General features: G+C 46.2%; 1 protein-coding gene across 1 annotated transcript; it reads left to right on the forward strand.

The window, feature by feature from the left end:
- The first annotated feature begins 616 nt into the window (after nt 1–616).
- LOC132571082 (zinc finger protein 883-like) lies at nt 617–12,393 on the forward strand. The gene is made up of 6 exons (XM_060237753.1): nt 617–729; nt 3,419–3,851; nt 4,093–4,207; nt 5,470–5,540; nt 7,464–7,569; nt 8,620–12,393. The coding sequence occupies exons 2-6, from the start codon at nt 3,558–3,560 to the stop codon at nt 10,014–10,016; spliced, it is 1,983 nt and encodes a 660-aa protein (XP_060093736.1). The 5' UTR covers nt 617–729; nt 3,419–3,557; the 3' UTR covers nt 10,017–12,393.
- Nucleotides 12,394–15,628: the final 3,235 nt, after the last annotated feature.

The following is a 15,628-nucleotide window of genomic DNA, read 5'->3' on the forward strand; positions in this document are numbered from 1 at the left end:
ATGTTTCCCTTGTGGTTTAGCCTTCAGAATTCCAGCTTAGTTTAGCTTGTCCTCAAAGCAGCACTACAATAAAGAATTTCAGCTAGCCTACACTACAACAAAGAATGGGAATACACACAGCCTTCCTCCCCCACCCTGTGGAAAAACCTTTGCTCTACCACAAAGCTCATTGGCTGACACACAGCTTCTGCCCTGGTTCAGACCAGGGGGATGCCAGTCTCCTGCCGGGAGACAACCAAATCCGTCCTCCAGAAAAGGAATTGAGCTCTGTAGTCTGGAGATCAGCTGTAATTCCAGAGAATCCTCACGACCCACCTGGAGGCTGGCATCTCTAAATGAGAGGGTGAAAGAAAATGCGTTTTCTTTTTTTCTATGCAAGCACCCTATTTTCTGAACAGCACTGGATATCTTGGGCAGACAAGCTGTCTTAAGTTAAGAGTTATTCCCGAGCAGCCCCACTGAACTACCCAGGGGGTCAGGGAGGGCAGCCTGGCTGGAGTCCGCTCTGACCAGATCTGGGCGCCGCTCCTCGGCTCGGGGAAAGGACGAAAAGCATTTTTATTTCGTCTGCAGCAGGGAAAGAGTTAAATCAACAAAGCTGCTTGCTAGAGAGACCAAGCGAGGGAGGGGCGGGAAAGTGGAGAGGCTCTTTTCCTCTCTGTTTGGGGTGGTGGACGAGGAGGGCTTTGCTTCTGAATCGCCCAAGAGGACAGGAGGCGCTTCAGGCAGGTAACACCGGAGAAAAGCCGACATCCTGGGAAGGTTTCCTCGCAAGTAAGACGGGGAAAGACTGTTTGGCGACCACTTGCAGCCCGGGAAGCTGAGAGCAGCGGGATGGCGCCTGCTCTCTTCCAAGCCCGCCCCGCTGCTCAGGGCAGGAGCAGGCCGGGGCTTCGGCAAGGATCACCTGCAGCCCCCTCTCGGGTCCCTGCGCAATGCGCTCCCGGAGGCGCAAAAGAGCACTGCGCAGGCGCGGCTTGCCTGGAGCCCGTGCAACCCTCCCCTACTGCGGCGCCTGTCCTCCCCAGGGCGGGGGTGCGGCGAGGGCAGGTGCTGGCCTGGGACGCCCGAGGTCCTAGCGCCGGGCCTGCCCCATCTAGAGAAAGAGAAACCCAAGAGGGTCAGAGGCTGGAGGGGATAAAGCTCTCCCCCCCCGCCAGCCCCGATGGTAGCTCTTGGGGCGGGCGAGGGAAGAAGCCGCTGGCCTAGCAGAGCCCTCGCCAGCTGGCGGCCGGAACGTGCCTGCAGCCAGTGAGCGTGCATTTGTCTGCGAGAGCGGCTGCTCTATTTTTAAGCTTCCCCTCCTCCTTTTTCTTGGGAGAGAATAGGGTTGCCAGGTCCAATTCAAAAAATATCTGGGGACTTTGGGGGTGGGGCCAGGAGACATTAGGGGTGGAGCCAGGAGCAAGGTTGTGACGAGCGTGACTGAACTCCAAAGGGAGTTCTGGCCATCACATTTAAAGGAACCACACACCTTTTAAATGCCTTCCCTCTACTGGAAACAAGAAAGGATAGGGGCACCTTCTTTTGGGTCCAGTCATTTTGAAACTTGGAAGGTCTTTTAAGGCGAGACATCGGATGCTGGGCTGCCTATTTGGTGCCTCTACCTCAAAAAACAGCCCCCACCTAGAGCCCCAGATACCTACAGATCAATTTTCTCTTATGCCCTAGGGAATCGGTCTCATAGGGCATAATGGAGTGCCCAGCAGACAGCTCCCCCGCCCTGCTTTCTGATGACCCTGAAGCAGGGGGAGGGCCTCCAAACGTGGGGGGGGGGGGGTTGGCTACCCTAGGGGAGAAGGATTCATTTGTGCTCTTCATCTTTTCCCCTACCTTTAAAATGCCTCCATGGTGGTCAAGATCTGCCCTCCTTCCAACCAGGGGAGAAATTGAAGTTATAAAATGGGCCTTAACTACAGTAGACAGATTGGGGGGGGGGGGGGGGAGGGAGAGAAAATAATTTATGCTCCAGGGTTTAGTGGCAAGGGAGAAAGAGAGGAAATGTCAATCGTCCCCAACACACACATAGTCTAGCCAATACCAGCTTCCCCCCACCATGAAGAAATCAATTTCACCAGCCGCCTTTAAGAAGAAAATGAGCACCAGGAAACTGGGATGGAGAATTGTCCTTTCTTCCCCCTGACATGGGGAAGGGCAGGGAATATCTTCCCCATATAAAACCTACCATTAAAAAAATCGCTTCCCTGCGTTCTTCCCCCCAAAAAGAATCATGTTGAGAGGCTGTAAATTCAAGTCCAATAACTAAAATAGTTGGCAGTGGGGGAAGAGGTATTGTCACTATTGAATTAAAGAGAGACAGAAGTATGCGGGTGGGTGGCCATGTTGCGCAGTCAATTTCATCAGCTTTCCTCCAGCCTGAGCAATTTAAAAGCCTGCAAAGGGATTTTAACGACAGTAGAGAGAAGACAATATGTTTGGTTTTTCTTCCATATTAATTGGGGAGGGAGAGATTGGGGAGGTTGGACACACACACCCCCCCCCCGGTTCTGTAGAACAACAAAGAAGTTTAAAATAGGCTTACTAATGCATGGGTCATGTTGTTCAGTCACACAGTTGAGTCTGACTGTTTGCAACCCCATGGACCAAGTCACGCCAGCCCCTCTCATCTTCCACCATGCTCCGAAGTTCGCTCACATTCCTGTTACATCAGTAATGCTGTCCAGCCATCTCATCTTTTGCCGTCCCCTTCTTCTTTTGCCTTCTGTCTTGCCCAGCATCAGGGTCTTCTCCAGGGAGTGCTCCCTTCTCATTTGGTGGCCAAATAACTATAATAATAATAATAATAACTCCTGCAAGGGAAGAACTGGGAAAGACTGAGAGATCCCTTTGCAAAAGTTGTGGAAAGAAATGGGTTTCTCCTGCAAACATTTCCCTCTCTCCCCCCTCCCTAAGATAAGGTTTTTGGTTTGCGATCTTTGCAACAGATCAATGGATCAGCAAACCTTTAAACTGGCAAATTATGGGGTGGCACGTGCCTGCAGTGTCCGCCCCTCAGACCTTGTTTCTCTTGTGGGGTGGTGTACATGCTCCGAAGCACAGGAGCAGCGTCATGTTGCTGTCCCATTCACCTATTTTTCTCGCTGAGGAGGTGAGGGTGGGTGGGAGGGCCAAAATCAGCATAACCCCCCCCCCCAGGCTGCACCCTAGGCAGCTGCCCAGGGCTGCCTAATGGACAGGCTGGCCCTCCTGAAGGGCCAGACTGCCATATGTAACAAAGCTTGATACAGCAGAATGATGCTAATCTTGATCCACAAACTGCAACAATGGCACTCCTTCTGATCCACCAGTTTCTTTTAACAGGGGTTGATGATGTAGCTCCATTCTCTTGTGGTTTCTTTCTGCCCTTTTGATTTATTTTCCTCTTTGTAGCCATGACAGTAATGGTATATTTCCATAGTCCCCAAGAGAAGAGGAGGGAGATGGAAGAGGAACCGTAAGGACCTGGAGTTGGCAAGAGATCAAGGGAAAGTCCTCATCCCTCGCAGGCTGTTGAATCCTGGGAAAGAGCTGTGCCAGAAATCCTGTCACAGGACACGATGACTGCAGATGGACGCAACCGATGCTTCCGGCAATTCCACTACCATGAGGCCGATGGACCCCGAGAGGCTTGCAGCCATCTCCATGGACTTTGCAGGCACTGGCTGGAGCCTGAGAGGCACACCAAGAAACAGATCCTGGACCTGGTGATTCTGGAGCAGTTCCTGGCCATCCTGCCCCAGGAAATGCAGCGCTGGGTGAGAGAATGTGAGCCGGAGTCCAGTTCGCAGGCAGTGGCCCTGGCTGAAGGCTTCCTCCTGAGTCAGGCAGAGGAGAAGAGGCAGGCAGAGCAGGTGAGGGGGTTTCCTTCATTCAGTTCCAGCAGGGACCTTATCTTAAGGCTTCCCTCCCAGATATTTCTACCTTGAGAGAATCCACTAGGCTGGGAAGAAAACCCAACCCTGATTCTTGACCCTGTGGTTGAACCAGCTTTACTGCTGAATGCAGGGATGAGGAGTCTGGGAGTGAGGCAGGATCCATCTCCTCAGCCTCTTCCATTTCTTCTCTTACTAGTCTCCCTTCCTGCTATTTCAGATGTGGGGACCAGCTGTAAAGATGGAAGCGACGTTCTCTGAGGCAGAAGGAGCTCTGTCAGAGGAAAGTCAGAGAGCGCAGGCCCAGAAGCATGCCCAAGATGCCCTGTCATGTGGTAAAGGAGCCTCCTGTCCAGATGGGATCTGGGCACCTAGTCAACTTCTTGAGTGGAAGATTTGGGGCAGAAGAAAAAAAGAAATACCTCTGCTCACTACACAGAATCGATTTTTGGGACTTAGTGGCCCAAAATGTAGTAATGGCCGTTCACTTGAAGAGAGCTTAGACAGATTCATGGAAGGCCATTATGTTCTTTTTTATATGAATTAAAATGTTTGTGTTTCACTTTCCTTCTGTTAGAGGGGCTGAAGGTGTCTCAAAAAAAGGAGAGGAAGACAAATGTGTGTGCAACTGTTAGCCATAGTGAATAAATGAAATCTCTGTGTTCCTGTGAGTTGGATGGGCTAGGCTAGCCTGATCTCATCAGATCTTGGAAGCTAAGCAGGGTCAACCCCGGTTCAGACTTGGATGAGAGACCACCAAAGATGTCTGGGGTTGCCATGCAGAGGCAGGCAATGGCACACCACCCCGATCAGCTCTTGCTTTGAATAACTGAGGGGTTCTTATAGGTCAGTTCTGATTTGATGGTTCTTTATACACACTTTATTTATTTAGTATATTTCTATTCTGCCCATTCCCTGTAGGGCTCAGGGCAGAGTACAACATATAATAAAACAATAAAATACAATGAAAAACATTTTATAAACGAACAACTCAACAGCTCTCAGGAAATTTTCCATATCGTCACAATATTGCCCAGCCTGGCTGTCTCACATCATGATGAGATGTTATTCCATAGAGATGGCAGATATTATTCCATTTTATAGCACAGATGACAGTGCCGACATGGGAGACCAACCAAATCAAGAATAGACACACAAACTTCAAGAATAAACACAAACGCACACCCATGTTCTGGGGAAGCATATATCTGAAAACCCATTGCCAGAGGCCAATAGTTGGGCTTTTCAGCCTCTGCTTTAAGGGCTTTCCAGGGGCTTTTGGCCAGCCACCATCAGAGAGTAGTTGACTAGAGATGCCAGACCATGTCCTGCCCCCCACCATGATGTTTGAGGGTGGAGCATGGGGTGGATGTGATGTCCTGTTGATGTCTTGTCTGGCTGAATACCTGGATGTGAAGTCAGCAGACGCCCTGGAACCCCATTGGTAGTACAGAATATCGTCTTATGTCCTCCAAGTCTGTTGATTACCTGATGCTTCTCTTCCACCTCTCCCATAGTTTATTAAAAAGCATTACACATTTGACAAAATATAGAGCTGAGGCTAAAATTCACCCTTCCAATTTTGCCTCCCTTGCAGGCAGTGAAGAGATGTCGTCAAGCCATCATCTTTCCAGTGGAGTGCAAATTTCTGCTCCCCCTCTTGTCCAGGTAGGGTGTGTGTGAATTGGGGACAGCTGAGCCCTGCTTCTTTCTCAGGGACACCCTTGCTCCAGCTGTCATAAGAACATAAGAGAATCATGTTGGATCAGGCCAATGGCCCATCCAGTCGAGCACTCAGTGGCCAAAAAAACCAGGTGCAATGGGGCCAGGACACTAGAAGCCTTCCCATTGCCCCCCACCTCCAAGCACCAAGAATACAGACCATCACTGCCCCAGACAGAGACTTCCATCAATACACTGTGGCTAATAGCCACTGATAGACCTCTGCTCCATATGTTTATCCAATCCCCGCTTGAAGCTGGCTATGCTTGTAGGTGCCACCACCTCCTGTGGCAGTGAATTCCATGTGTTAATCACCCTTTGGGTGAAGAAGTACTTCTTTTTATCCATTCTAACCCAACTGTTCATCAATTTCATTGGGTTCCCACAAGTTCTTGTATTGTGAGAAAGGGAGAAAAGTTCTCTATCCATGCATAATCTTTCTCTATCCCATTCATAAACCTCTATACCGTCTCTATCATGTCACCCCTCTGTTGACATTTCTCCAAGCTAAAGAGCCCCAAGCATTTTAACCTTTCATAGGAAAAGTATCCCAACCCTTTAATCATTCTAGTTGCCCTTTTCTGGACTTTTTCCAATGCTATATCTTTTTTTGAGTTGTGGTGACCAGAATTGTACACAGTACTCCAAATGAGGCCACACTATCGATTTATACAGGGGCATTATGATGCTGGCTGATTTGTTTTCCATTCCTTTCCTAATAATTCCCAGCATAGTGTTCACCTTTTTATTGCAGTGGCACACTATCTCAACATTTTCAGTGAGTTATCTACCATGACCCTAAGATCTTTCTCTTGGTCAGTCTCTGCTAATTCACACCCCACCAACTTGTATTTATAGCTAGGATTTTTGACCCCAATGTGCATTACTTTGCACTTGGCCACATTGAACCTCATTTGCTATGTTGATGCCCACTCGCCCAGTCTCAACAGATCCCTCAGACAGATCCCTTGGACTAGCTTTCCACCGCTTAAAGGAATCCTTGTCTTTTACAGCTTCCATTATTTGGTTTGTTATTTGTGTCTTTCCTGACTTGTGTTATATATTTTATCTGACCTTCTAGGATTGTAGTTTTAAATAGTCTCCAAGCTTCCCCAAGGGTTTTGACCCTATTTACTTTTCCTTCCAGTTTTCCGTTCACATGCTTCCTCATCTCAGAGAAGTAACCCCTTTTAAAGTTAAAAGTGGTTGTATTAGTCTTTTTGGGCTGCTCCCTACTTATACAAATGGTGAAATCAACATTATGGTCACTGCTCCCAAGCGGTGCAATAATTTTTACATCTCTCACCAGGTTTTGGGCATTACTTCGGACCAAGTCCAGGATCACCTCTCCCCTGGAAGATTCTGTGACCATCTGCTCCATAGCACAGTCATTGAGAGTGTCTAGAAACTTATTCTCTTTCTCCCAAACTGAACATATATTGACCCAATCAATGTGCAGGTAGTTAAAATCACCTATTATGACATAGTTTTTACATCTAGCCGCTATCTCTTAATTCTTTCATCATTTTATAATCATCCTCTATCTTTTGATATGGTGAGCAATAACAAACTCCCAGAGTTAAGCTTCCTTTTGGGCTCACTATGAAAACCCAAAGCATTTCCAGAAGCAAATCTAATTCTCTTATCTTCTCAGTCTTACTGGACTGTATACCCTCTCTGACATACAGAGCCACCAAACCTTTCCTCCCTATCCTTCTGATATTGTCCAAGCAAGTGCGGCTCAGAATGCCACTCTCTTCACACATAGCAAGCTCTGCATCCTGCACCCTCCCAGAATGCCTCTCTCTGTCAAGACTGTTGTCTCTGCCCGGCATGACCTCTGACAAGGGAATCTGCTTTTTCCTGCAGGTGGCCGTGAATTTCACTGAGGCTGAGTGGGCCTTGCTGGATCCAGGCCAAAAAACTCTGTATAGGGAGATCATGTTGGAGAACTATGGGAATGTGGCCTGTCTGGGTAAGGATCTTTCACTGGTGCCAATTGCTGCCATTGAGATTATGCAGGAATCAAAATATTGAACAGCAGTATGTGGTTGTGAGGCCTGCCAAAGTACTTGCCCTCCACTGGGGGCTTCTAGGATGTAGGGTGGCAGTGAAAGCGACATTCAGTGTGGCTGGAGCGAGCATCCCCAGTCCCCTGGCTGTCCAGGGGCAGCTGAGGCCAGCGTTGTGGCCAATGGCCATCAGCCAAGCCACAAAGGGTGCCCTGGCCTGTGGCCAAGGCAGGGCTGAGAGGCCCTCAAGAAATATTCTGGAAGGGGCCAGATTAGGATTTCTAATTGGCCAAACTCTATCATGAACATATGAACATATGAAGCTGCCTTATACTGAATCAGACCCTTGGTCCAACAAAGTCAGTATTGTCTACTCAGACTGGCAGCGGCTCTCCAGGGTCTCAAGCTGAGGTTTTTCACCCCTTTTTGCCTGGAACCTTTTTTGGAGATGCCAGGGATCGAACCTGGGACCTTCTGCTTCCCAAGCAGATGCTCTACCACTGAGCCACCGTCCCTCCCTCATCTACCCATCTAAGACATCACACAAGCATCTCTGGTGCAGGAGGCTTGATGGAATAGTCGGAATCTACTTTGAAAGCGTCGGCAGAGTGGCAAAGCTGTAGTACTGCAGTCCAAGCTCTGCTCATCACCTGAGTTTAATCCCGGCAGGAGCCAGGCTCAGGTAGCCGGCTCAAGGCTGACTCAGTCTTCCATCCTTCTGAGGTCGGTAAAATGAGTACCCAGCTTGCTGGGTTAAAGTGTAGATGACTAGGAAAGGCAATGGCAAACTACATCATAAATACTCTTGCCAAGAATATGTTGTGATGTGACATCACCCCATGGGTCAGTAACCATTCAGTGCTTGCGCAGGGGACTACCTTTACCTTTATTCTTGTATGCTCCAATGTACAGAAGAAAGAAGACACTGAAATATTTGGAGTCTAGATGAAATTTCAGGTGCAGATTAGATTTCCTTGCATGGATTCTTAAAGGACATCTCTTTATTCCAACAGGGAATGATCAGCAGAACGAGGAAGATGAGGTACAGCATCGTTTATCACCAGATGAAATCCAGAATGAAGACCTTGTTCAGCAACAAATGATCCATTCAGGAGAGAAGCACTTTATCTGCTCAGAGACTGGAATGGTGTTCTCTGCTGGAAGAAAGCATAATGTACACTTCCCAAAACCCAGCATAATGAGCATGCATAGATGTTTTAATTGTGGACAGTACTTCAGATATAGATCACATCTGATTGTGCACCAAAAGGACCACAGAGGGGAGAAGCCCTTTGAATGCACAGAGTGTAGGAAGAGATTCAGTTCTAGTGGCCATTTTAAAGAACATCAACAAACCCACATAGATGAGAAGCCTTTTGAATGCTCTGAGTGTGGGAAGAGATTCAGTTCCAATAGCCTTCGAAGACATCTAAGAACCCACTCAGAGGAGAAGCCCTTTGAATGCTTAGAGTGTGGAAAGAAATTCAGTTCCAGTGGCCATCTTAAAGAACATCAACGAACCCACACAGGGGAGAAGCCTTTTGAATGCTCAGACTGCGGGAAGAGATTCCGTCGGAGTACCACTCTTCAAGATCATCAACGAACTCACTCAGGGGAGAAACCTTTTGAATGTTCAGAGTGTGGAAAGAGATTCAACCAGAGGAGCCATCTTCAGAACCATCGAGTAATCCACTCAGGGGAGAAGCCCTTTGAATGCTCACAGTGTGGGAAGAGATTCCGTCGGCGTGACACTCTTCAAAACCATCAACGAACCCACACAGCAGAGAAGCCCTTTGATTGCTCAGAGTATGAGAAGAGATTGAGTCTCAGTGGCAGTTTTCAGCAGCATCAACAGACCAACACAGGGGAGAAGCTTTTTGAATGTTCAGAGTGTGGGAAGAGATTCATGCACAGTGGCACTCTTAAACAGCATCAACGAACCCACACAGGGGAAAAGCCTTTTGAATGCTCAGAGTGTGGAAAGAGATTCATTCGGAGGAGCTATCTTCAGAACCATCAAGTAACCCACTCAGGGGAGAAGCCCTATGAATGCTCAGAGTGTGGGAAGAAATTCAGCCAGAATGGCCATTTTCAAGAGCATCAACGAACCCACACAGGAGAGAAGCCTTTTGAATGCTCAGAATGTGGAAAGAGATTCCGTCGGAGTGACGGTCTTCAAGAGCATCAACGAACCCACACAGGGGAGAAGCCCTTTGAATGCTCAGAATGTGGGAAGAGATTCAGGCACAGTAGCACTCTACAACGTCATCAAATAACCCACACAGGGGAGAATCCTTTTGAATGCTCAAAGTGTGGGAAGAGATTCAGTCAGAGTGGTGCTCTTCAACAACATCAACAAACCCACACTGAGGAGAATAAACTGCAGATGTTTGAGAGCCTCAAGACATGAACAGATATTACACACATGTTCTGTAGGCATTTTGGCCTGCTACTATTTCTATCCATTTCAGTTCCAAAATATTTGAGTGCCTTTAATGCATCTCATTGTTTTCAGCAGTACTATGATTTGTTTAATGAGCTTTCCGGCCCTCCCCTGGTGTTTCAGAGGCATTTTTGGACTATAAAGGGTTAATAAATGCATGATATCTTTGTATTTTGATTTCCAGAATATTATTCTGGAGCGCCTTTAATGCACCTTACTGTTTTTAGTAGTACTATTCTTTGTTTAATGCTTTAAGGTTGCCAATCCCCAGTTGGGTGGCAAGAGTAAACCCTAAGGTTCTATGATGACTAGCCTCTATATCTCTTAACACAATTTTTGATCATAAACCTCTTTATATTCTTTGAAACATTCTCACAAAACATTATTCCAAATCATATACTGATAAATAGAACACCCTTAGTGAACAAAAAGGAAGAACATAGGCTTTAAAAGTTCAGAGTAAACTGTCTCATAAGAATAAAGTTCCGTCCTTCCATATATTAAAGGGAATCCTCGGTCCGCTTGCTCCTGAGGAGACCCGACGATGTCTCTTGAAGATTCAGCTTTAGATGTACACAGCCCAACACAGTGATGAGATTGTACTTTGTTTTCCCCGTTTCACCAAAGGCTTTGACCAGCTTTTTACAATTTCATCAGAGCACAGGCAAGATTCCAACTCTTCTCCATCAGAACATTCTCAACTTTCAAAATAAGTCTTGCCTAAGTTGAGAATGTTCTGAAGGAGAAGAGTTGGAATCTTGCCTGTGCTCTGATGAAATTGTAAAAAGCTGGTCAAAGCCTTTGGTGAAACGGGGAAAACAAAGTACAACCTCGTAGCTGTGTTGGGCTGTGTACATCTCAAGCTGAATCTTCAAGAGACATCGTTGGGTCTCCTTAGGAGCAAGCGGACCGAGGATTCCCTTTAATATACGGAAGGACAGAATTGTATTCTTATGAGACAGTTTACTCTGAACTTTTAAAGCCTATGTTCTTCCTCTTTGTTCACTAAGGGTGTTCTATTTATCAGTGTATGATTTGGAACAATGTTTTGTGAGAATGTTTCAGAGAATATAAAGAGGTTTATAAGGATCAAAAATTGTGTTAAGTGATATAGAAGCTGGTTATCACAGAACCTTAGGGTTTACGCTTGTCACCTTTTGGTGTGATTCTCTGTGTGTTGCTCAATCCCCAGTTGGGGGCAAGGGATCCCCCGGTTTGGAGGCTCTCCCCCCACTTCAGAGCTATCAGAAAGAAGCAGGGGAGGGAAATGTCTGCTGGGCACTCCATTATACCCTATGGAGACCAAATCCCTTAAGGTATAATGGAGAATTGATCTGTGGGTATCTGGGATTCTGGAGTAGCTGTTTTTTTTATATCTGGTATCCATTTTCAGCATAGCCCCCAATTTTCAAAACAATATGACACAGTGTGGGCACATCAAAGAAGGAGGCTCCACCACAAACGCCAGCCTTGCTAGCTTTTGACATATTTCCAGCAAGTTGTACTGAGAGAAGAAGATTCCAGAAGGAAGCTCTGTGGGCCCAGAGCTTTGGACTTCATGACAGAGGTTTGGGCTTCATGATTTCCTTACAGAGCACACAAAAAGCTGGAAAGAGAATGAGTTAGTTATTTGTAAACTGTATAGCCATTGGAACTAGTGACTGTTAAGGTGCTATTTTCAATCTTCCTCTTCCAACTAAGGTTGCCAGATGTCAGAAATTCACCTGTACAGTTCAGTATTTTCTCGGGGGCGGGGGGAATGAAAAAAATACTGGATGTTTAAATGTCTGGTTGCTGCTTCGCACTTTTTCTGGGTGCTTCCCCCTCCCCGCCCCGTGCAAACAGTGTGCGTCATGCTGTTTGCACAGGGAGGGGGGGTGCCTCCGTGTTTCTCTTTCTTTTTAAATATCTGGTAACCCTACTTCAAACTAGCAGTGAGAGGTGGAATGGAAGTTTTCCCTCTCAAGAGTTCCAAACAACCACGATCATGTTTGGGAGCAAGTGCGTTCTCACTACATGCATAACAACACCTTGGCTAGAGTGGCTGTATGTTGGGTTATACCTGGAGATTTGGGGGGTTGCATCTCAGGATGGTATAATGCCATGGAGTCTACCATACAAAGCAACCATTTTCTCCAAAGGAACTGACCTTTGTATCCTGGAGATCCACTGTAATAGCAGGAATTCTCCAGGCACCACATGGAGGTTGAAATCACAGAGGGAATTACAGAAAAGGACTATCGCAAGAAGCAAAAACCCCATGAAAATTAACTTATACAGTACTTGAACTATTTTCAACTTATATTAATTGTATTGAATCAATAAAGAAGCCTTTAATGTCAAACAAGCATTGTGACAATGGAATGGATTTCAAACGGCAGTAAGCTCACAAAAATCCAACATTTGTGCAAAAAATGTCTCTACAATTCTTCAGAGTCCATAAAGTGCCAAGAATGTAATAACTGGATGTCATTGTCCACCATACTACCTTCAATAAATGTCAGGTTGCCCAGCACCTGAAGGTCCCCATCAAAAGGCAGGGATGGCCTAAGGGAATGCTGTGGAAAGGACTTCTTGGCCAGATTTCAGGAGGGGAGAACAGCAGAGGACTGGGTGGGAGAGGCAGGCAGCAGGATCTTCTCATCGCCAAACCCCCCTCCCAACTGTCCGGTTGTAGTTTGGGGCTTAAATCACCGCCTCAAGCTAATCCCATTGTTTTCTGCAGTACTATGGTTTGTTTAATACTCATTCTGGCCTGTTCACTAGGGATTTTGGCCTGAAATGGGTTAATTAAGGTGCAAGTGTTCTGCATTTTCATTTGTAAAAAATTGTTCTTGAGTGTCTGTAATGCATCTCATGTTTTCTGCGGTACTATTGTGTACTGTTTCTCTGTCCCAAATTATCTCTTGGTGCAGAGGAGCCAGTGAGAGGGGGGAGACGTTTTTTTTTGTATGGGCGGGGGTATATCTGAAGCTACAGCCTGCTTCTGGGTGGGGCAGGGAGGGGGGATTTGCACAAGGGAGCCAAAAATCAGGGATGGAAAGGGTTGCGATGTTTGAAGGGGAGGCTCAGGTACAGTTGCTAGTCTCCCAGTAGTGAAAATACAAATGAGAGAAGTCACTCAAAGTTCATAGATACATACAACCATCAGGTTATAGTGACAGGTTATAGTGACAAAATAAATATAACAAGTATACAATGAACAATAAAGAGAAACAAGTCCCTAATAATATCCCACCGTGTTTTGGAACACTGAAGTCACATTAAGAACAAAATTTATGATGCTTCTCTTGTCAGCCATTTTTGGGGAAATCACATGCATTTGACAGCTTTGTTTTTTTTGGTTTTACATAAACATGAAATGTGGTGCAACTCTGAGGACATACACACTAAATTACTTCAGGAGGAATGCAAATGGATTTATAAGTTTAATACTGTGTCACCCTATGGTTTGAATAACTGTATGAATTTATCCTGTTTTGTAAACATGTATAATGGATAGATGTATAAGTCCCATATTGGATTAATCCTTGGTCTGAACTATCATATGGATCTTGTTTTGTATTAATGTTAATGTTCCAGCTCTTTGCTATGCACGTTGCAGAAGGGTCCTTTAATAAGGAATACAGGTGCTTTTAATTATGGTTTCTTATACTCTTTAGCTTGGAGTGTGCTGCCACTTTGAGCCATTTTAGAGCATGAGCCATAAGTGAGAGATTGGCCGATTTCACACTAGGCTTGTTCCGGGTGGAGAGCCCTTTTGCTCCTTGTGCTTCTCTCCATTTTCACACAAGCTGCTGCAGAGCTGTGAGTTGGCGTGCTGCTTTCCCCCCGCCCATCAGTCTTTTGGAGACTTCAGATCCCTATGAGAATTGTGTGTAAATCAGTGATATTGATTATTTGAGTAAGCATGTTGGTTGTGCACTATTTGTATTGTATGCTGCATTTAGCAGTATAGATAATATATTGGTTGGGATGAGGTTTTCCTTTTCATATTTTAGAAACAAGGTGGAACATCCCTTGTTGATAAAGGCTTTGAAACAGGTGCAACGGAAGTCGACGGCCTGTCCAGGGAGTTCCAAGGAATTATTTCACAGCTTGCATGCCGAAAGAACATTTCATGTCAAGAAGACATCCTCATTGAGTCATATCAGGAATTAGAAACAGACACATTTCATTTGGACTTTTAATAGGAACTTGTTTCTTGTTATATTTGTTATCTTGTCACTGTAACCTGATGGTTGTGTGTATCTATGAGTCTCCCAGTGGGGTCTGCAAGTCTCCCCAGCAACAGAAATGGCTACTTGGCAGGGTGAATTCCATGGCATTAGACCCCATGGAGGTCCCACTCACCCCAAACCCCTGCATCCCAACCCTCCACCCCCACCGATTTTCAGGTGTTTCCAACCCAGGAGTTGGCAACTGCAGGTGGCTGGCCAAAGATACTGGAAGTGGCGAGTGAAGTTGCTATGTTCTCTGTGGCCACTGGTGGGGGTGGGAGTGGGAGGGTTGCCAGCTTCAGGTTGACAAACTCCTGGAGATTTAGGAATGGAGCCTGGAGAGGACAGAAACCTCAGTGGTATAGAGAGTCCACCCGCCAAAGCAGGGATAGCCAAACTGTGGTTCAGGAGGCACATGTGGCTCTTTCACACATATTGTGTGGCTCATGAAGCACCCACTGCCTCCTCAGTCGACTTGGAGAAGGCATTTCTCTCTCTTTAAATCACTTCTCCAACCCAAACCAGCTGGTGACTTGGAGAATGCATTTAAAGTTGCTTTCTTTCTCCTCTCTCTATTTTCCTTCCTTCTTTCCTCTGTCTTGCAGCTCTCAAACATCTATGTGGCTCTTACCTTAAACAAGTTTGGCCACCCCTATGCCAAAGCATCCATTTTCTCCCCGGTTTGGTATAAAGGGATCCAGAAATAAATGGTTAAACTTTTTATTTCTGGGCAGAGAAAGGCCCCTAGCAGTCAAGCCAGGAAGACATACTTTTTTTTTTTTGCAAGAACCTGAAATACCCTTTCTCTTGATACAATCATAATTTTAATAATCCAAACCATTGGCACCTTCATTCTGACTATCTGTATCAATGCCCCTCGGCTGATTTTCCTCATGTTACTTTTAAGACTCAATCAAAAATGTTATTCTGTATTATTCCACATATCTCTCTTCAACTGCTACATGTTTCCCTTCATGATTTTCGTGGTTCAGCCTTCAGAATTCCAGCCTAGCCTAGCGTGTCTTCAAAGCAGCACTATGACAAAGAATGGGAATACACACAGCCTCCCAAGAGCCTTTGCTTTACCACAAAACTCATTGTCTGATACACAGCTTGGCCTTTGCAGATGGGGGAGTTCAGAGTGGGGAGTTGCCAGTCTCCTGCCGGGAGACAACCAAGTCCGTCCTCCAGAAGGGGAACTTAGCTGTGTAGTCTGGAGATGAGCTGTAATTCCAGGGAATCCTCACGAGTCCATCTGGAGAAGACAGCACCCCTAAGTGAGACGGTTAAAGAAAATGTGTGGGTTTTTTTTTTTCCTATTCAACCATCCCGTTTTCTGAGATGGTTGAACAGCACTGA

Source organism: Heteronotia binoei, chromosome 5, assembly GCF_032191835.1.
Source record: "Heteronotia binoei isolate CCM8104 ecotype False Entrance Well chromosome 5, APGP_CSIRO_Hbin_v1, whole genome shotgun sequence".
Lineage (NCBI taxonomy): Eukaryota > Metazoa > Chordata > Lepidosauria > Squamata > Gekkonidae > Heteronotia > Heteronotia binoei.

Coding starts and splice junctions, on each gene's coding strand:
- LOC132571082 (XM_060237753.1), top strand. CDS start 3,558: ATGACTGCAGATGGACGCAACCGATGCTTCCGGCAATTCCACTACCAT. Junction 5,541..7,463: donor CTGCTCCCCCTCTTGTCCAG/GTAGGGTGTGTG, acceptor TTTTTCCTGCAG/GTGGCCGTGAATTTCACTGA. Junction 7,570..8,619: donor TGGGAATGTGGCCTGTCTGG/GTAAGGATCTTT, acceptor TTATTCCAACAG/GGAATGATCAGCAGAACGAG.